This window comes from Chelonia mydas, chromosome 5 (genome assembly GCF_015237465.2).
Source record: "Chelonia mydas isolate rCheMyd1 chromosome 5, rCheMyd1.pri.v2, whole genome shotgun sequence".
NCBI lineage: Eukaryota > Metazoa > Chordata > Testudines > Cheloniidae > Chelonia > Chelonia mydas.
The window spans coordinates 31,269,806-31,291,270 of NC_051245.2; the positions used below are offsets into that span (position 1 = coordinate 31,269,806).

Below are 21,465 nucleotides of genomic sequence, written 5' to 3' on the forward strand. Positions count from 1 at the left end.
TGCCTACAGGGCTGGTTGAGCTCGGTTTACATACCCAGCAAGCACAGCCTGCACAAACGACTTACAGTACCACCCTGTGTCCTGGACTCTCTACATTGGTGGACAAGACCAGAAAATGTATGTGTGGGCATCCCATTCCAACAGGAACCCCCATCAGTAGTAATCACGACAGACGTCTCGCTGATAGTCCGGGGGGCCCACATGCATCAGCATATGGTTCAAGAAAAACGGTCTCTTGCGGAGACTCAGCTACACATCAGTCTACTAGAGCTATGTGCAGTCCGCAATGCCGGCAGACACTTCCTACCTCACATAAAAAACAAATCAATTTGTATAATGACCAACAACATTGCCTGCATGTTTTACATCAGTCTGCAAGGAGACACTCAATCTCACTCACTGTGCACCGAAGCCATGAAAGTGTGGAACTGGTGCATACACCACAACATAAACATTTCAGCCTCCTACCTTCTCGGCTGTCAGAACGCAATGGCGAACATGCTAAGCAGGTATTTCTCTCAAGACCACAAATGGGAATTGAACGAGAGAGTCCTGCTATCCATATTCTGCTGGTGGGGCACTCCACTCATTGACCTGCTCACATCCCCGACAAATCACAAATTCATAATTTTCTGCTCGAGAGTGGGAATGGAACCACGATCACTGGGGGACACCTTCCTCATCACATGAGATGCACAATTCATGTAAGCATTCCCACCAGTTCCCATGATATCACACATGATATGCAAAATGTGCCTAGAGAAGGCCAGGGTCATCCTCATAGTTCCAACATAGCCCAGGCAAGCCTGGGACCCTTACCAGATGCATATGGCGATATGCGCCCCTCGAGCTCTCCCTCCCCATCCAGACCTGCTGTCTCAGAACAACTGTCACGCTCTTCACCCCAATCCACAGAAACTCCACCTTCAAGCATGGCTTCTGCATGGTTCCACTATGGGAACTTGCCTGCTCGGAACAAGTCAAACACGTATTACTAAACAGCAGGAAAGTGACCACATGTAATACTTACCTTCAAAAATCGAAGAAATTATCCTCCTGGTGTCAAGAAAAACACGTGACAGCCTCCACAACGCCGCTACCATTAGTGCTGGAATACCTACAGGAGCTGAAATGCTCGGATTTAGCAATGAGCTCGATCAAAGTCCACCTCGTGACCAGAACAGCATTCCATCATGAGATTGATGGGACATCGATCTTTGTGCACCCCATTACTAAACACTTCCTCATGGGTCTCCAGAACATTTACCCAGAGGTTTGTCAACCTATTCCAGCCTGGGACCTCAATGTGGTATTGAAATGCCTCACCAGAACACCATTTGAATCCCTAGCCACCTGCTCCCTACTACATTTATCCATGAAAGTGGCCTTTTTGGTCACTATTACTTCCACCAGATGGGTCAATGAGATAGGGGCTCTCATGGCCGATCCTCCCTACATAATATTCTTCAAAGACAAGGTCACTCTGTGCCTGCATCTAACATTTCTACTGAAGGTAACATCATCCTTTCATATGAACCTACCAGTCCATCTTCCTACATTCGATCCTAAGGCTCACAAGACTCCAACAGAGTCCATCTTGCATACATTGGACTTCAGGCAGGTGTTAGCATTTTACCTGGAAAGGACCAAACCTTTCCGGAAATCTAGACTTTTTGTTCCTACTACTGAGTGTTCAAAAGGCTGCGCGATATCCACTCAGAGATTGTCTAACTGGATCTCCACATGCATTCAACATTGCTATCATATTCAAAACTTGGATCCTCCTACACACATCACAGTGCATTCCACATGATTCTTTATAGCATTCCCAAACAATGCTCTGATATTAGAGATTTGCAGGGCAGCCACTTGGGCCTCTGTCCACACCTTTACTGAGCACTATGCTATCACTCAAGACTCTAGGACTGACGCCATAGTTGGCTCTAACCAACTGTGGCTCTAACCACAGTTACCTCTGTGACTCAAATGAACCCGAAGTCCCTCCTGCCTTCTGAGGGGCACTTCTCTACAGTCACCTGAAGTGGAGCACCCACAGGGGCAGCACTTGAAGAAGAAGAGAAGATTACTCACCTTGTGCAGTAACTGAGGTTTTTTGAGATATGTGTCCCTGTGGGTGCTCCACTACCCACCCTACTCCCCTCTACTTTGGAGTTCACCATTAGGACTCTGCGGTAGAGAAGGAACTGAAGGGCTCAGGTGGTGCACGTGCTAGACATGGCACCAGCAACTCCGCAAGATGCCTGTTGTGCATGCGTGACCCGCGTGGACACTTCTACCATAAATCTCCCATTGATTGTTCTGGGACGCACCAACACCTGAAGTGGTGTACCCTCACAGACACATCTCGAAGAACCGCAGTTACCGCACAAGTTGAGTAACCTGCTCTTTCTCGTGCCATTATTTTCTCATTTTGCCATCACATCTGTGCAATAACCTCCCTTTACAAGGGTGGAAGTTAATGATTCTAGGAACAGCATCTGTACTGATATAATTTCCCCAGGTAAATGTGGTACACAGGATGGTTCTGTCTGCCCCTGAAACCTCATGAATACCTGACTCTCCTGTGATGGGATTTCTTTAGTCTCAAGGGAAGGGGCAATATGCCATCTGGTTTCTTCTAGCCCTCTACTGTGGGACCAGTTGTATTTCCCACCCTGTTCACTCCTTTTGCTCTCCCCTTGGGCCAGTATCTCCTAGTGGATGGAGCATAGCCCAGGAGTGGGCAAACAGATGAAAATAATAGCTTAGATGACTACATTCTATTGAATATTTCACCAGCACAAGGGTTGACTGACAAAACATAAACAGTTCCTGAGGATGGCTAATGATTTTTGTTGTTTTTCTTTTTCTCTGGAATCAGGAAGAGATTGCTGTGGCTTGGGATGTAATCCGCACAGAACCTATAATAGTGCGATTGCACTGTTCACTTACACAGTACTTAAATGGTCCAGGTTAGTCACATTTGCATTTTGCCTGTGCCGTGTACAATGTTGTAGTTGTGAGCCATGTAGAGAGTAGCAGATATACATGTTCATTGCTAAAGCCCCAATTCTGAAAATATATCTGCACATGTTTAACTTCACTATCATGAGTGGTCCCATTGACTTCAAGTTAAGCCCCTGCGTAAGCGTTTGCACAATCAATAGTAAGGGTATGTCTACACTGCCCTGCAGTTTGTACTAAAAGGGTGTTGACCAGCAGTACATACCAAAGTGCTGCGCTATAACTCCCCTATGTGGATATTGTGAATGTGAATGTAAAAAGTCTTGGGTTTGCACCTCTTCAAAGAGGACTACATTAGTGCAGACTCGGACCTTCATATTCATGCCCATAGCGTCCACACGAAGGAGTTACAGTACAACACTTTTATGTGAACTGCTATTCACACCCACTTAGGCTTCCAATCCTGCCTCTCAGTTCAGATCTATGTGAGAGAATTCTGCCACTGAACAATGAAGATATTTTGTCAGTCATGATTTGTCTGGGAAAAATACCCTCGTAATCCATTTCTTAGGGAGTCCATTGTCTGCAGCTGCTTTCTGCAAGCTGTGTTCTGTTCATTATATCAGTATCTTATTTGTGTTTGGCTTAGTGTCTTGTTTTACTACATCTTACTATTTTAATATATTTTTTATAAACTTTCAGGTGTTTATTTATTGCAAATAGCTATTGTAACTTTATGTTAACATTTATTATTGTTAGCCAACTCCAATATGAAATCAAAATTCTAATACACTTAGCAACAGAGAGTAAACTTTGCAAATCCTTATCCAGCTGGATATGTTCTAGCAAGACCATAAGCGACAATAAAACTTCTGCAGGCTAAAGGCTAAAACAGGACTTATAGACCCATCCTGCAGCTAACTTTGTGCAGAAGCTCCCTTGAGCCTCATGCAGTCAGTTGCAAGATCAAGGCAAGAGACAGGTGCTTTGCCATTATTGATCTTATGAGTCTGGTGCAGTTGCTGTTTCTGCCAGTGATTTTCAGTAAAAAAGAACAATGAGATCAATCTCACATATTAATATATGAGGGAACTCTCTCTCTCTCTCTCTCTCTCTCTCTTCAACCTTTCCCCATGAAACACTGTTCTGAGTAATAACTTGTTATTACCTTATGATATGTATATCTTTCCTTTTGTGTCTGCCATTCACTGATGGAAGAAACAGATGTACCATATGCTCAAAGAGAGGCAAAATATGTCTGGCTGCTGTTTCACATGTGTTATACAGAATACAAGTGTTTTGAAACTTCTGTTCTTATTTAGTACCTAGCCAGATTATTACCAATGTGTTCTTTTCCATTTTTTATGAGTAGCATGGAATTTTTTATATTGATAAGATACCTTTAGGTTCCTGTTTAGGGACTAGATGGAAAAAATGAATATATGTATATGTGTAAGGTTGCCCAACACATGCCATTAAAAGATCCTGTTTTCACTTGCATATAATTTGCCAACTTTAACTGTTTAAGGTGAATATATATATATATTAAAATGCAATACAAAACCCATTCAGTAGAGTATAGTTTATGGACAGAAATAGATATTTGTCAACAATTCATTTATCTGTACTATGATCCGTACTAGAAACATTATTAGGAATGGAAGCAATGGCTTTTCCTTACTAAATGATATCATTGGTCTATCAGGCATAGGTGCTGGAATTAGGGGTGCTGGGGGTGCTGCCCCACAGCACCCTCACTATACAAATTTTTCCAGCTCCACTGCCATCAGGTCTGGTATCCTGCTTCTGGCAGTCTCCATTACCTGATGTTTAAAAGGAAGTGAAGTGCACCATGGCAATTCTGAAATGCAGCACATCCCATGCTAATTGTGTGGAAAGGGGCTCCTAAACCCTTCAGGCAATCATCTTATGCTCTGAAATATGAGATTTAGTTACACTTTAGAATTTATAAATCTAAATACATTGTTACTGCTAATCACATTATCCATCTCTTTTGAAAATCCAACCACAGTTTGTCTCAGAAAGATTAAACAGCATTTAAATAATAGCACTGCACAAAAGGATAAAAAAATCAACTGATGTTTCTTTGAAAGAAAGGATATTTGAGGGAGACGGAAGATATGTTTTGAATTATTTGCAAATGAAACAATCATTCTAAAGAGCACCTGGCAAACAGTGGCATTTCAGATTAGAACTGGTATTTTTATTGCCTTTTTTTAAAAAAAAATAATGATCAGAATAACATATGCTTAAAAATCATGATTTCATTCTGATAAAAGTTAACTTCAAATATTGAGCCAAATCTTTAGGATCTCTTTTTTTCAGTGTAATCATTATAGTTCTTTTCTTTTCTTTTAATAATGAAATGCACTTGTTTTGACCACATCAATGCTTGTAATATATGCTGGTTGTTATCCTGCCTCAAAGAATTGAGATTTTTTCAGTAAGTGCTTGGTGCCATCTGCCACTTCAATCTATTAAATGTTACAAAAAGATTTTGGTAATGCTAGAAGTGGAAGCTTGTTTCCAGCCTCCATGTCTTATGTTTTCAATTATCTGAGCCAGTAAATATGGGCTTGCTGATGGTGGGAATGGTATGAAGTCTGTACCCTATCGCATGAATGGCGATGTCTGAGCTTCCTTGATGAAAGTTCATTGGCTATTGGGATTCATACATGATGCAGTCAGATGATAAGCACTATGGATCTTTTACTGAAATGCCTTCAAAAAAGAAACCCTACAGATAAAATAAATTGGTAGGTTTTCTTTACATTCTAAGAGATAGAGACAGGGAACAGAAAAATGCCTGAGTAGAGTTTGACCGTCTCTGCATGCTGACAGAATGGGCTAATTCTACTGTCCTATAAGGGTTCAGGGAAACTTGAATAAATTAAATTTTCCTACAGAAAAGGTTTTTTCTTCCAAGAAGAATTACCGTCTGCAACAAAAATATTCCAGATTTCCTGCACTTTTAAAAAGGTCTGGAATGAGCATTGGGTAGGAAGGCCTCTCGGAGAGGAAACACTTTGCTCCAGAAAATATGGTGTAATGCTGATGAGATACTAAAGGACCTAAGGCAAGTCCTCTTTCGGGAAGAGCCTAATTCTACCCTCAGTCAACCTGTTGTGAAAACAGGGGAACACTGCTGATTTCAGTGAGGTCGCTTTGCATTTACACGGTGTAATTGAGGGCAGAATTTAGTCCAAAGTCCCAAAGGGCTTTTAAAGAATAGTGAACAGTAAATAAAGAAAGCCAAGTAATGGAACCTCCACTTCCGCACCAAAAAGAGATTAAATGAGTAAGTAAATCAGTAAGTCTTTTGAAGGTGAGGGAAGGTAATGCTCCCTGCAAAAAGAGATGTAAAAGACTAGGACAGTTCACTTGGAAATGAGATGGCCATGGCTGGAGTTGGGTTGCTGAACAGGGTGGGCCGATACTCTGAAGTGGTACTCAGGTGCTTGGCTGGCTGGTTCTTGCTCATGTGTTCAGGTTCCAAACTGGCTCAGATAACAGTACTGCCCTCACCATTGTTTCCATGGTGTTTCCCAAGTATAAATTAATACAGAATATGGCCTGTAAATATCAAACCACTAATAGAATAAGTAGGTCTCTGTGATACTGTTCTAGCATGGCAATTCCTATTTACACATATCACCAATATCACATTTTCTGCAGTACCTACCGTGGATGTATTTCAGATCTCTACTAAGGAAAGATTTGGGTTGGGACATCAGCTGAAAAAGTAAGTTCTGGAAGAAATTTGATACGATCTTGCTTAATGCATTGTTGTTATAATCATCTTATGTTAGCTCTTGTGTTGGGTCAAGAAACATTTAACAGGTGGGTTGTAGTTCTCTTTGGACCAAATGGCTCCTGACTGCTTTTTCAGTTAAAAAGTTCACCCCTCACCTTTTCAAATTGTTTTGACAGTGGTGAAAAATAACAGGTAATCCCTGTAAATGTTTCCCTTTCCCTTTACTGGAGTTTTATAAACTGTACTGTCTAAAGTGTGTGAAATCAAAGAGGATGCAGCTAAGAATCACAGAATCGTAGGACTGGAAAGGATCTCAGGAGGTCATCTAGTGCAGTCCCCTGCACTCATGGCAGGACTAAGTACAGTCTAGACCATGTTTTATTTCATATGGAAATTTAGATTTTAAGCTCTGAGGCAGTCAACCTGTTATGTACAATGCATAGCACAATGGGGCTCCGATCTGTGAGGGTGACCTTGAGGTTCTACCACAAAAAATAATAATAACTACTTGGGCACTGATTTTCTGAGGTCAGTAAGGCAGGGTAGCTGAAAAGATTTAGCACTTTCATGTAGCCAGGTCGAGACTTAGTTCAGTTTAGTTAAAATTCTGACGATGCATCTTTTTGCAAATTCTCATTATTGAGATTAATTAATAATATGAATAATTGCTATTAATAAAATGACAAGAATGTAAGTTTAAGGGTACGTCAACACAGCAAAAACAACTCTGCAGGCTCATAGCCCAGGTCAACTGACTTAGCTCTTGGGGCTTGCACTGCAGGGCTAAAAATAGCAGCATAGACATTCAGGCTCAGGATGGAGCCCTGGGCTGTGAGGCCCCCCTCCCTCCCCCCGCCAGGTTTCAGAGCCTAGGGCTCTGACTCCCAACAGCTACACAGTTATTTTTAGCCCTGAAGCACAAGCACAAGTCAGTTTACCTGGTCTCTAAGAGTCGCTGCTGTGGGGATTTTTTTTGCTGTGTAGATGTATCCTAAACATCTACACCTTTAAAAAAAAAAAAAAAAAAAAAATGCAGTTTGCTTCCATAAAGAAATCTTTCGCTGGTAGGTTTAAAGAACCAATCAGAAATAATCAGCACAGTGTTTTAATAACCTTGCAGATTAATTAACATTATTAAAAATCTGTGCAGTAATTTGAAATTGAGAAAAAAGTAATCAGTTCCTAATACTACATTTCATTCCTTATAGTACCGATGAGTTGTACATTAGATAGCCTTTACAAGAGGCATACACAATGCATTTTTGTGTAATACATTTTGTCAAGCAGAGGGGGGAGACCTGTGATTGTACATCTACATAACTATGCAGTTAAGTCAAAAATTTTGAATAGCCACAGGTCTCATGGTCCCTCATCACGTTTGAGGGCAAGAAGATCTTCATCTTTTGAAAATCAATGAAATAGCCAGTTAAGCCAACACTACCATCTACTTTAACAGTACCACCCATACATCTCAAATCTAAACGCTCTCACAGTTTCTGCATCTCTATGACAAAGATACTTTTACGTCTTTCATCTTTGATATGTGTATGATGTATACTTATATAGCTTTTATCAATAACATTATCATTTTTTAAAGAGCCAAGTACTGGCCTCAATCCACCCATGTGACTCTCAAGTTCTTCATTTAGAATGAGGCCACTACATGGCTTTAAATGATGAAGGTACAGTTGTTGGCTTTACAATTACTGTGACTTGGCTATGATTGTCTTTTCCTCCTTTACAGAATAATGCAGACGTTTGTTACACAGCAGTGGAAAAATAGCAAAGAAAAATCAAATTGTACGCACAATAAAAAAGTGTCTGAGAAAAAGGTGAAATCCCCTCTGCACATCTTTTCTACATTGCGCAGGTAATACCAGGCAAAATGCTTTTATTATCATATGCTGTTCAGATTCCACAGCATACTTAACAAGATTTAGCAGTTTAGCAGAAATGTTGACTTTTCTCCAAAGAGAAGTATTCTGTCTATACCTTACCTCTTGGGTCTTGTGCCCTCACCTTGTATGATTTCAAGAACTAACTAGGAACTTCAGCTGTTGCCAAGATTATTCCAGGGGGGAGCGTTTTCATGTCCTACACTCTAAAAGACCCTGACTCATCTAGTACAGGAAATCACTCATTTTATACTGTTAAACTTGGCTGTGTGTGCTATTATTAGTTTAGTAGGAAAACTGTTATTTTATTAGCCATAGTTAAGGCTAAAATTTTGTCATGGTTATCTTTAGTAAAAGTCACGGACATGTCACAGGCAATAAACAACAAAAATTCAGGGAAGGCGTGACCTGTCTGTGACTTTTGCTGCTGCAGCTCCATGGTTTCTGGTGGCGGGGAGCTGTGAGGTTCCTCCTCTGCCCACAGCAGCTGGGAGCTGCAGGGTGAGCATATTTGCCAAAGAGAAAATGGGACATCCCAGCCACTCGCCCGAGTTGTTACCCCTCTCCACACACACACATTGCTGGAACCCTGTGGTGGGCCCCCTCAGGAGTCTGTCACTTGTCTCTGGAACTTTGCAGGGGCCCCCTGTCGCTGTTGTTGCCTGTCGCTGGAACCCTCTCAGGGCCCGCAGGCTGAGTCCGGCAGTCCCTGGGGCTGAAGCAGAGAATGTCAGGGAGGTCTCTAGAAGTCGGATTCCATGACCTCTGTCAGGGTTTCTTCCCCACTCTGAACTCTAGGGTACAGATGTGGGGACCCGCATGAAAGACCCCCTAAGCTTATTCTTACCAGCTTCAGGTAAAAACATCCCCAAACTTTGCCTTGGCCTTGAACAGTATGCTGCTACCACCAAGCGTTTTAAACAAAGAACAGGGAAAGAGACCACTTGGAGACGTCTTTCCCCAAAATATCCCCCCAAGCCCTATACCCCCTTTCCTGGGGAAGGCTTGATAATAATCCTCACCAATTTGTACAGGTGAACACAGACCCAAACCCTTGGATCTTAAGAACAATGAAAAATCAATCAGGTTCTTAAAAGAAGAATTTTAATTAAAAAAGAGGTAAAAAAAATCACCTCTGTAAAATCAGGACGGAAAATACTTTACAGGGTATTCAGATTCAAAACACAGAGGCTCTTCCTCTGGGCAAAATCTTAAAGTTACAGAAAACAGGAATAAACCTCCCTCTTAACACAGGGAAAATTCACATAAAACAAAAGATAAACTAATCCGCCTTGCCTGGCTTACCTATACTGGTTGCAATATTGGAGACTTGGATTAGGATGGGTTGGAGAAGATGGATTTCCATCTGGCCTCTCTCAATCCCAAAAGAGAACAAACACGTAAACAAAGAACACAAACAAAAGCCTTTCCCCCTCCTCCGCCCCCTCCCCCCCCCCACCAAGATTTGAAAGTATCTTGTTCCCTTATTGGTCCTTTGGGTCAGGTGCCAGCCAGGTTAGCTGAGCTTCTTAACCCTTTACAGGTAACAGGATGTTGCCTCTGGCCAGTAGGGATTTTATAGCACTGTATACAGAAAAGTGGTTACTCTTCCCTTTATATTTATGACAACCTCCATGACATAAACATAGCCTTAGCCATAGTATCCTGCTAGTTTTATTGCTGTCCAAGTTTCCTTTTCATAATTGTATTTTTCTTCACTTTCAGAAAAAATGTGTATGATATTTCCAGGGATAAGGGGCCTGATTTTCAGAGGTGCTGAGCAGTGACTTTATTTTAGGCATGCATGCTCAGCACCTCTGAAAATCAGTCACCAGGACTTGAAAGGCCCAATCCTGGAGGTACGTATACACATGAATAACTTTCCTCATGTGAATAGTCCTTTTGAATCCCATGGAGTTCATACTACCATGAGTAAAGTTATTCATGCGCTTAAGTGCCTGTGTGTCTTTCAGGGGTGTAGTTCACCTGATGTAGCACTTTTTTCTAATTTTGAGGGGTTGGCTGATCACCCCCTCTTTGGCTTTGGGTGATCCTCCTGTTGCTTGATGAATTTCTTGTATTCTAAGTTTCACATGTAACAGTGAGTGGTACAACAGACCCAGACTGGCGATGGGTTGGGTACTGTATCCATACAGAGGTGTCAAGGGGTATTTATATTGACAGGAAATAAAAGAGTAAGATGGAATTGTGAGCCAGAGGCTTTCGCACTTTGTACCAAACATTCACACAGGTTGTAGCATGTCAAAACACACACACTCTTCCTGGGGTTTGGTTTTATTCACAAAGTGAATACAAAAGCCAACCCAATCTTTCTCCCCTAGACTCAGCTGCAACTAAAATTTCTCTCCAAAGACTGTTTAGCCCGTACACTAAGCGTCCTTTCTTTGTTAGAGTACCACTCCCATCTCCCTTATATCCATGTATGGTAATGAATCATTTACAAGAGTGAGTCAGCATATTTCACTGAACATTTTCCAGCAGGATCACCATTTGCTAACAGTATGGGTAAACACTGCCAGCCTGTTAAAGGGATGTTTTCCCTTGGGATTTTATTTCTCTGCTTTTTGAGCAAACCAAAAAAGTTTCACTTTGGTATGAGGATGGAAAAATGATTCAGGAAGATTTAATTTTGCCTGATACCAGCTCTCTTAGTACTAGGCAAACAAATTTTAAATATTAGAAAAAACGATCCAGATCATATGAATGTTGCTTCATTTGTGTGTTGATTCTTTGTTTTCTTGATACGCATATTAGGCCTGATTACTCTCTTACATTACGCTGCTGCCAATCAGGAGTACACCGAAGTAAAACCACTTGAAGTGAGAAGAGAATCAAGCCAAATTGTCTTCTACAAAATAATCAGATTATTTGGGGGGAGGAGGGTTTTTTTTTGTTTGTTTGTTTGTTTTTTTTAAGAATTGTTTCAGTTGAGATAAATATGAGTGACTGGATACAAGCTTCTGCAGCAGTTAAAATTCTAAGAGCCCATTATGACCTGCAATTGGTCTGCATGCAGAACTCCTCTGGCTTGTGGTGTCTAGAAATTAGCATGGCTTGAAAGAACCATGCCAAAACAATTGTGCAAGAAAAGTAGATTTACCCTTTTGATTGAAGAAGTCCATTGCTCCACGTGAAAAATATGGCCATGATTCTCAAAAATAGGTGCCTAAGTAAATGGCCTGATTATGAATTTAGGAGCCTAAATTTAGGCACCTATTTTTTTTTTTTTAAATCATGGCCTATGCCTATAGCTAGTCAGATACACAGATATACATGCTACTTATTATATACTTTTAGGAATTAAATCTGTATACAAATTTGCATAATCCATAAACGTTAGTCTTTCTTCTGCGTTAAACAGATATTTTTAAAAAATACCTTGTTTATATGTGTGTTTATATGTAAAATTGCTTGTTTATTGTTTCATGGAGTTTTTTATTGTTCCTGTACTAGGTTTTCCCCTTATTTATTTTTAAGGTCGCCAAGTTATCCTCCACCTGGCTGTGGTAAAAACAAATCAAAACTGAAATCGGAACAAGATGGCATCTCCAAAACTCACAAGCTGCTGCGAAGGACTTGTTCTAGCACAGTTAAGGCTGAGGATGTGTGTGCCACAAAGTCTCACAGAACTTTTGGCCATTCATTGTCTAGTGATCCCAGGGCTGAGCAGACAATGGCTATTAAATCACACAAACTGTTGAATCGTTCTTGCGCTGCAACTGTCAAGCAAGAAGAATGCATCACTCTAAAGCCCCAAAAACTCCTAAGCAGATCGTGTTCTGGGGATCCTCGATGTGAGCACAATAGCACCTTGAAGCCTCACAAACTTTTAAGCAGGTCTTATTCCAGTAACCTTAGAATGGAAGAATTAGATGGACTGAAGAATCACAAGTTACTCAGCAAGTCTTACTCCAGTGCTCCTAAGTCATCCAAAATGGAGTTTTTCAAGGAACCCACCATAGCAGAGGGCAGGAGGCTCTCTCTTACCTCAGGGCTTATTGGTATCTTAACACCATCTTCCTCATCACCTTCACAAGCTGCTGTGCGTAATAATCATTATTCTTTCTGTTTGTATGTTTTTCCTCTCGTTTGTTTTTTAAAATGGATTAATATCCAGGGCATACATAAATGCATACATCAAGAAGAATTTAACATTAAATAAAACACATTGGAAATTACCTTTTTGGCCAGTATTAAACAGTTGCCTGCACACATACACATCTGTCATACTAACTGGGACCAGACAGGCTAAGACTGAGTTTTTATGTCTCCCCCTGAGTAAGGGGCAGCATGCTGCTGCAGTGCCATAGGAGCAGCATAGTCACATAGTTCCTTCACTGGTTCCTCTCTTGCTCCATGGGGGAAATAATCTGCTGATGGCCCCATCCAGTAGTAAGTTCTTTCTCCTTTCATGCTGGTCAGCACATTGAAGGGAGTGTAGTTGAAGCTGTACCCACTCCTTGTAGGCACTGGTGTAGGTGAAGAGTAATATTCAATGGGTGTATGCTTGCTCCATAGCCTGTGCACAGACTGGTGATATGGGTAGGTTGAGCAGGGGATTGAAGCCCATTTTTCCCCCTTGCAGCCACCTGGGGCAAGTCCCATACATGCCCATACAGTTGTTCTTGTTTTGGGTTGGGAAATCCAACCCAAAGGGTTAACATGCATTTTACTAAACATAGAAAACACACTTCAATGTTAGTTCTGTCTGTAACTGATCACTACAAATAGGAAGGATGTTTACTGTAAGCGTAAGTAAGAGCCAGTTTGCTTTCCTGTTTCAAGGCATTGGGAGGTGGTGCTTGTTGTCTTACATATTAGATGTGGGGAGCTGGAGTCAGGAGACCTGGGTTCTAGTCACAGTTTTACCATTGATAAGTATGGTACCTCAGTTTCACCACCTCGACAGAATTCTGAGATCCTTGGTCGAATGGTGTTATGTAAGTCTAAAATATTATTAAATATTCTAACTGTAATGAAATTACATTAATAGTGTTTCAACCTACTCATGGTAAATTAGCCTAATAAGTCAACTATGAGCAACTTTCGCTGTATCTAAAGGCAATAATATAGTGTGACTTATAAAGCTGCTATGTGCATGTTACTTGGTTGTTTCCGTAACTTGTACAACCAAAATTAATGAAAGGTGAACTGAAAAGCTTTACGTGCTATCACCTATGTGTGGGATTCATTTTTCACTCTGAACTGTCTCTGCTTTAGGGGCCTGAATAAACTCACACTTAAAGTCAATAGAAATAATCCCACTGACTTTGGTGAAATCAAAACTACTAATAAATATAATATTATTGTCATAATACATGAATATTCAGGGAAATCAGCCTGTATTCAGTCAGGTGCAACTCCATTGACTTTAGTGGAATGGCAATCAGGACTTAATTTGGCACTTTACTTGTTAAAATCCTAGTTCCTTTCCACTGCCTTGCCAAGATACTTGGAGTGCTGTGCAGGAAAAGAAGCAGCAGGGGAAGGAAAAGAAAGGTTCCACAAAGCAGCTTGGTCCATCTCCCACTGAAGTAAAAAAGATGGTCTGAGACAAATGTCAGGGGGAGGGAGTTCCACATCTTAGTGGCCACCGTAGCAAAGATACCTTCCAAACTAACACTTTGAAATAAAGTGTCAGAAAGAAGGACTAAGCATAGGTACTTGTGACAATGAGGCTCAAGGAAGAGGTTTCATGAAAAGTATAGTGGAAAGAGATTTTCTACTTTTTTTGTTTTAAAGGGCATGTTAGTAATTCAAGTCTAAACACATAGTCCATATTATATATGTATAGAGAAGCAGGATACACACAAAAAATAAATAATTCTATTCATCTTTAAAATAATTGCTTAGATGTTTGTACATTGACATGGAGTCAAAGTACCAGTGCTTCTTTTGCGTATTAGAGTTTTTAGGGTGTTTACAGATAAAGCAAAAACTCCCTAGGCAAGAGGTAAAGAGACAGATGAATTTATTTTGGCTGATCTATGCAAACTAGAGATATTTCCAGATGCCAGTATTGTTTAATTCTCAGACCTTCATAGAAAAAAATAGAAATGTTCTTACCATTTCCACAAGAAACCTGCACCATCTCTTCTAATTAGCTCTAGCACTGAAGTTGCTTGACCTTTTTTCTTACAGCCGAATTATGGTGCAAAATGCATTCCAATACGAGACAATGGCTTTCTTGTGCAGGTAGGATGTCATGCTTAATCCGTTTTAGAAACACTTTGGAGCAGGAGCTGTCTGTTAATTATTTTTAAGCAGATGTTATTGTTCTCACTTCCATTGTTCTCAGACTATTGAGTTTGCTGAGCAGCGGATACCAGTGCTGAATGAATACTGCGTAGTTTGTGACGAACCACATGTGTTTCAGAATGGCCCCATGCTGAGGGTAAGTTGAATGTGGCTGAGTTATGTGATGCATATTTTTTATGTCTTAAATAGCCATAGACAACAAAAACCTGTTAGAATATTCTCAAGTTATTCTGGTTGCACTGCATCACAATATTCTATTTGGATAAGATTTTTTTTTAATGCACATTAGGCGGAACAAGCTGTCTCAAGCCAAACGCATGCGGATAACATGTGTTCATGGGAAAGTTAATTACTGCCCAGCCATTCCTGTACAAATTGAAGTTCAGGAAAACACAAGGGAAACAGCAGAAGTGGTCCCTAAACTCGCATACCTGCTGCTCATAGGACAAGACTTCCTAGGGTTTGTAAACCTACTTCTGGTAGAGGGGTCAGAAGAAGGTTCCCCAGGCTTCCTCCAGGTTTTCCCCCTTTAAATTGCTATATGGCCCAAATTAGCCACTGAACAACGTATAGAGGTCATCAAAATGATTGAACGGCACCATGATATGTTCTAGGAAGACCCATACAAATCCATCACCACATCAACCCCGGATCCAGGAGTAAAGGTGAAGGTTAAACCATATCGGATCCCGGAGGCTAAAAGAGAAGAGATCAGTATTGAAGTTAAGGGGATGCTGGAGCTGGGAGTCATTGAGTAGTCCCAGAGTCAATGGTCCAGCTCAATCACTCTGGTACCTAAACCAGATAGTACAATGAGATTCTGCAATAACTTCTGAAAAATTAAATGAGGTGTCCCAGTTTTATGCCTCCCCCATACCTTGTATTTTCAGTATTTCCCAGATATCCCTCTAAAAAGTACAGTAGAACCCCTATTTTATGAACTAATTTGGAACTGAGGAGTTCCTAAAATCAAAAAGTTCATAAAATTGCACACCTCAATTTCAGTGGGTATAGTGAAGTGTATGGTGCATTCCATTGCTTTCTTCTTGTCCTTCAAACCACTGCACAGTGATTTCCAGTGCCCCAAAGGTATCGGTACATGAAGTGATAAAGACTTGTTTCAACAGCACTTTCATTATGTGATTTTGTTCCAATCCCTGACCCCTGCCATTGAGAAAAATGGTTCATATAAATGGTCATTTTTCATACTGATGTTCATAAAATCAAGGTTCTACTCTATGGGGAATTTTCAATGGTTTCATAGATTTTATGGCCGGAAGAGACCATTAGATATCTAGTCTGACCTCCTGTAAAACAGAGAACATAGAATTTCATTCAGTTACTCCTCCTTTGAGCCCCTTAACTTGGGATGAATCCGAGACAAGAAATCCTGCATAAAAGTGTAACAGTTAAGAGACTGCCTTGTGAAAATCAGCTTTGGGATTACTTTACTTGCGGAGCACTTTTTTGCCTGGATAAAAAATCTCAAGAGAGTCTGACTACACCTTGCTGAAGAGTTCTGTTGTGCTGCAGTACCGCTGGTCCCCCTTAAACACTGAGTTCTGGAGTACATGCTCAGTGTTGAGAACATGAGGTATAGGTTGGGGTGGCTCTGTGCTGGGAATAGACAGTGAAAGTAATCACTGTAAATGTGCTGAGAGCTCTTTGGTTTGAGCTGAATTTCTAACGTGAAATTCTGTGTGTGAAGCTTTGCCTTTTGCCACCTCTGTTGAAGGTAAGCAGGAGTTGTGGATATTTAGTTGTATTTGCGCCTATAGGGGCCAGCCATTTGTTGGGCATGGTATAGAGCTGCACCATCCCAGGGGGAGCTCAGGGAGATAAAATTCCTCACTGAGCTTCTTAGCATGTAGCAAGAGCATGATGTCTGCTATTCCCTTCAGACAATGCAGCATCTTTCAGCCCCATGCATCCAAATAGGTCTCCTGACCGGTGCAAGGGATGGTGTCCCCTACATATTCCTTTTCAGTGCTGCTGGGGTGTCTTGCGTTTCAGGCCAGACATAGTGGGAGTTAAAGTGTGGGTGCCTATTGTGCCCTCACCCTCTGTCCTTGAAATCTTGCACCTGCAGTTTAATTGCAATGATCTGTGCCTTTAAGAGATTTGGTAGGTTCAACATATACCAGGAAATGAACCACCTAGATCTGTTTGTGATGTAGACAAGGTGAACTCCTTGAGGCCACAGTAAAGATCGGCTTGTTTGCGTCTGGTTACACCTACCCTGCACACTTATTTCAGCAGTGGGTAGTGTACATATGCATGTAGACCTCTAGCCCAGGTATAAATAGCAGCGTAGACCAGAGGCATGGTTTGGGTGAGTAAAGTAAAGACATGTCTGAGGGGTGTGGGTATGTACCCGAGTACATAACCTACACTGCTCTCTACTTACCCCGGCCAGGCCTTCCTGTCTACACTACTATTTCTAGCAGTGCAGTGTCCCGCTGCATCCCCAATGCTGGAGTCTCTCCCCACTGCGGGAAAATACTCACTGCAAGGAAACGCTCGGCAGTGGGAAGCTGCTGAAGTCTTTCACTGCTTCCTTTCCTCTGCCAGAGCCTTTCACTGGTAGCTACGCACCTCAGTGTGGACACAGCCTGCTTTTCACAGTGCTATGCAGCTATGTGTACACTACCTGCCACCTCCAGCGGTGGCATCGTGCGGGTCTAGCCTCTGTGTTAAGCTGCTATCATGTCAGATACTAAACCAAAGACATTATAGCAGAAGAGTATCATTCTTTTTATTATTATTGCTGACTCTGCGGTAGGGTGTTAGGTTCTGTACCAACACTTACTAAAGTACAGTTTGTGATCCAAAGTTTATTCACCACCTAGCCATTGTGAATTTAAAAAAAAATACGAAGAAATATCTTGAGTCTGGTCAACTTATTTTTCTTGCAATGAGTAATGGACTCAAAAGTCCTGACTTAGAATTGGCTCACTTGGAGAAGTCAAGACAATAAGCATAGGAAATACAAGAATTCTGAGGTAACTATCTGTTTATCTTAGACAAGGTCGGATTAATTTAAAGTGCAGTCGATGTACATTAATTAGATTGACATAATGGCAAACTTAAACACCATAAACCAGTGCAGAAACTCAGTCCTGCTCAGCCACTGTTTCAAGTCTTGGTAAATAGTTACGCCTTGAATCATGCTTTGGACAGCGAACTTGAGCTCTGTCAGATCATGCACAAAGCAATTCCTGAATTAAGGGCTCTCCAGAAGAGAACACCCTACCCCAAATGATCATGACAATGAATTTTTAGACTGTGAAGCCAAGAACTGTGTAAAATTTCCCCACTTTCAAATTTTCAATGACATTATTAATCAAAAAAATAATTTTTGACCAGAAAAAAAGTCTGGAAAAGCTGGTCAAAATTTTTCAACAATTGAAAAATGTCAGTGAAATGTCAGCACTTTGACATTTTTGGAAATATTGCAAAAAAACAACATTTTTTACTGGTTTTTCAACTTGCTCCAGCCAGTGAGAGCAGTCCAGTCGGTCTCAGCTGCTGACGTGGTGTTTGAAGAGAGAATGCAGTCTTTGTGGGCTCACAGCGGTCAAGGAATTCAGAGTGTTGGTTCCTCTGCAACACTAACTTGACCTCCTTTTGTATATTGTTGCATATCTTGTTTTATGTCTTATTACTGAATATGTGTTCATTGGTCTCATTTGCAGAGAATTGCTATTGTTCCCCTTCTCCTAATGTATCTACTTGTCTGTCCTTACACTCTGAGCACCTCAGAATAGGAACTACTCTTTCTTGAATGTTTGGAAAGCACCTAGCACATTGTGGGTACTACTGAAAACAATTTTTTTAAAAGTTGTAATAAGATTCACTTTGTGCATATATGGAAAAAAGTTATTTCAGTATTTCCAAACAGTGAGAACTCACGAGTTAAGGCCCTGAAAGCATGAGATCGGCTTAAAAATCATGAGATTTACACACACAAAAAAGTTGGGTTATTTTTATTTGCATCCTGGATTTTAGCCTTTAGGGTGTCCTCGGGTCATGTTTTTTAAACTTTTCTCCACAATCATGGCAACTAAAATTGTACTACACAAAAAATGAAGGCTGAGGTTCTCACAAAATCACCTGACTTCATGAGCTGGAGCTTTAAGTAAAACACCAATATTGCAAGATCTGCAAAAACTCAGGGGGATTAGCCACACTGTTTTGTTTATCCAAGGAACTATATTTATTGCATAGAATTCTGTCAGTGTTTCATCAGAGGCAGCTGGAGCATGAATATTATTAAACATTTGTATTCCAGTAGCTCTCCAAGGTCCCAATCTAGGATCTCAATTCAGAACCCAAACTTCAGTCACAAAATGGATTCTGAGAATTTCACTTTTCAACCTAGCAGACAAAGGCCATTTTATATGGATTATCCATTCAGTCAGCTAAGCAATTGTTAGAATGCTATAAAGGGAGAATTACAATATAATACACAATTTGATAATGTGACTACCTGTTATTCATTAGGTAAACCACTATGGCAAACCTGGGTGCCATAAATTAAATGAGAAGAAGGAGATTTAAAAGAAGACACAGAGATAATTTGTGTAGAAAACAAGAAAATGTACCTGGTAATTGGTTTTCTGCATCTGATCAATGGATGGGTTCCAGTTCTGTCCTTGATGATGTACAAGGCACAGGAGACATAATCCCTGCCCTAAAAAGTTAACAATTCAATTAATATGTAAACTAAATGAAGAAAGAACTAAAGGCAGTGCTTTCCCTGGTATGTTTACATGTGAGGGTTCTATGTGGAAGGTGCATACTGAATTGGGGGAACCAGTTGGGAGTAAGTTAATGCTGAGATGTTTCAGAGTAGCAGCCATGTTAGTCTGTATCCGCAAAAAGAACAGGAGTACTTGTGGCACCTTAGAGACTAACAAATTTATTAGAACATAAGCTTTCGTGGGCTACAGCCCCCTTCATTGGATGCACAGAATGGAACATATAGTAAGAAGATATCTATATACATACAGAGAAGGTGGAAGTTGCCATGCAAACTGTAAGAGGCTAATTAATGCTGAGAGTATCAGAGAGATTGATGGGTGTAGAAGTTGTGGAGACGGGGATTATTTTTTCCTCCTCTCCACTCTACAACATCTGAGCCTCATGGATCACTGAGAGGGACGTTTCTGTGAGATCAGGAGAAGGCAGAACGATGCTGCAGAGGCAACTCTTCTGTCTTCTGGGCCTCCCATCCACTCCAGGTCTGCAACATTTTCATCTCCCTCAGCCACAAAGTAAGAGGGGTAATTTGGTCCCAACAGCTTAGTACAGCTGTATTTTGGAAACTGAAAGATAGAAATATAATAAAGAAATTGTGTTGCATTTTAGTGCTATAATAAAAGGGTAATAATATCTCTTTAATGCAGTTTGAAAATCTTCCCATTACTTCAGAGTTAGTATTTCTATTCTAGGGAAGGAGTAAATATTATAATAATGCAACAGCTGAACTGATATGGTATTAAAGAAAGGGACTAGTTTAGGAATCCAGCATATGATAATAGTACTTTTATTGCAAACATTTAAATATAATGAGCTGATGAATCATTAACAAAAGTGTTTATTAAATTTAAGCATCTGATTAAAATGTGTATACTAAAAATATATCACACTCAGCCTTTACATAACACCGTTTATAGTATGCATGTACCATCTATCAAATTATCTCTGTGCTTTTTATCTGTCAATAGCCAAGGACATTAGAACAAACTAGCATCATTTGAATAGATCTTAAAGAGACATGGGACAGTTACAATGAGCATGAATCTCCCAGAATGTATTCAGTCAGATGAGAAACAAAATCATATAAATAATTTTCCTTTGAATTGAGAAATCTCCTCTAGAGTGCCACCTTGTGTTGAAATCTCAGACTACGTTCTCTTTAAAAACAGGGCAGAGGAATCAGCAGAGAAACACAGAAAAGCTCTGCAAAACTAAATGTGACATTATTTCCTTTGAAAAGCAGCACCCTTGAACAGATGTCTCTGCTCTTAACTTTTCAGCAGCAGGATGTAAACAATCAAATACTCTAAAAGACAATATTTGAAGTCCCTGTTACTGATAGCACCACAAATAATTCTAAGATGGTAATGCTGATAGATCTATAACAATAATAATAACCTTACTTTTTCAGAATGCCTTTCAGCCTGAAGGATTCAAATGTGATTTCATTGTGGGTGAAATCCTGGCCCCGTTAAAGTCAATTGTAGAACTCCCATTCTCAGTGGGGCCAAGATTTCATCCCCATGTGTATATATCTATTACTCAACCACCACTGAAAATTCAGCCACCCTGGTGTGTAATGCAGCAGCGAGTTTGTTGGAAGTACTACACAACAGGGTTTAGGAGTGGAATGGAAAATAACTGAACTACAATGAAAAGTATATGTATGCAGAATGTATTTAGCCAAGCTGGAGTTTGACCAGTATACTGGAATTAATGCCCCATTTCTTGCCAGAGGTCTGCAGGATCTTTCATGATCACAAGCGCTCGATACCTTGTTTTTTACCTCTT

At 40.5% G+C, this 21,465-nt stretch overlaps 1 protein-coding gene across 2 annotated transcripts in view; it reads left to right on the forward strand.

Annotated features, from left to right (window-relative positions):
• PARP8 (poly(ADP-ribose) polymerase family member 8) overlaps window positions 1-21,465 on the forward strand; it is a 162,864-nt gene that overhangs the window by 95,627 nt on the left and 45,772 nt on the right. Inside the window, exons 9-14 of one of the 2 annotated variants that reach the window (XM_037902774.2) lie at window positions 2,882-2,972; window positions 6,661-6,727; window positions 8,484-8,609; window positions 12,109-12,697; window positions 14,797-14,850; window positions 14,954-15,049. In XM_037902774.2, coding sequence (XP_037758702.1) covers window positions 2,882-2,972; window positions 6,661-6,727; window positions 8,484-8,609; window positions 12,109-12,697; window positions 14,797-14,850; window positions 14,954-15,049 — 1,023 coding nt within the window. The remainder of the gene's footprint in view (window positions 1-2,881; window positions 2,973-6,660; window positions 6,728-8,483; window positions 8,610-12,108; window positions 12,698-14,796; window positions 14,851-14,953; window positions 15,050-21,465) is intronic. The other variant, XM_007052818.4, reaches the window with a different exon arrangement.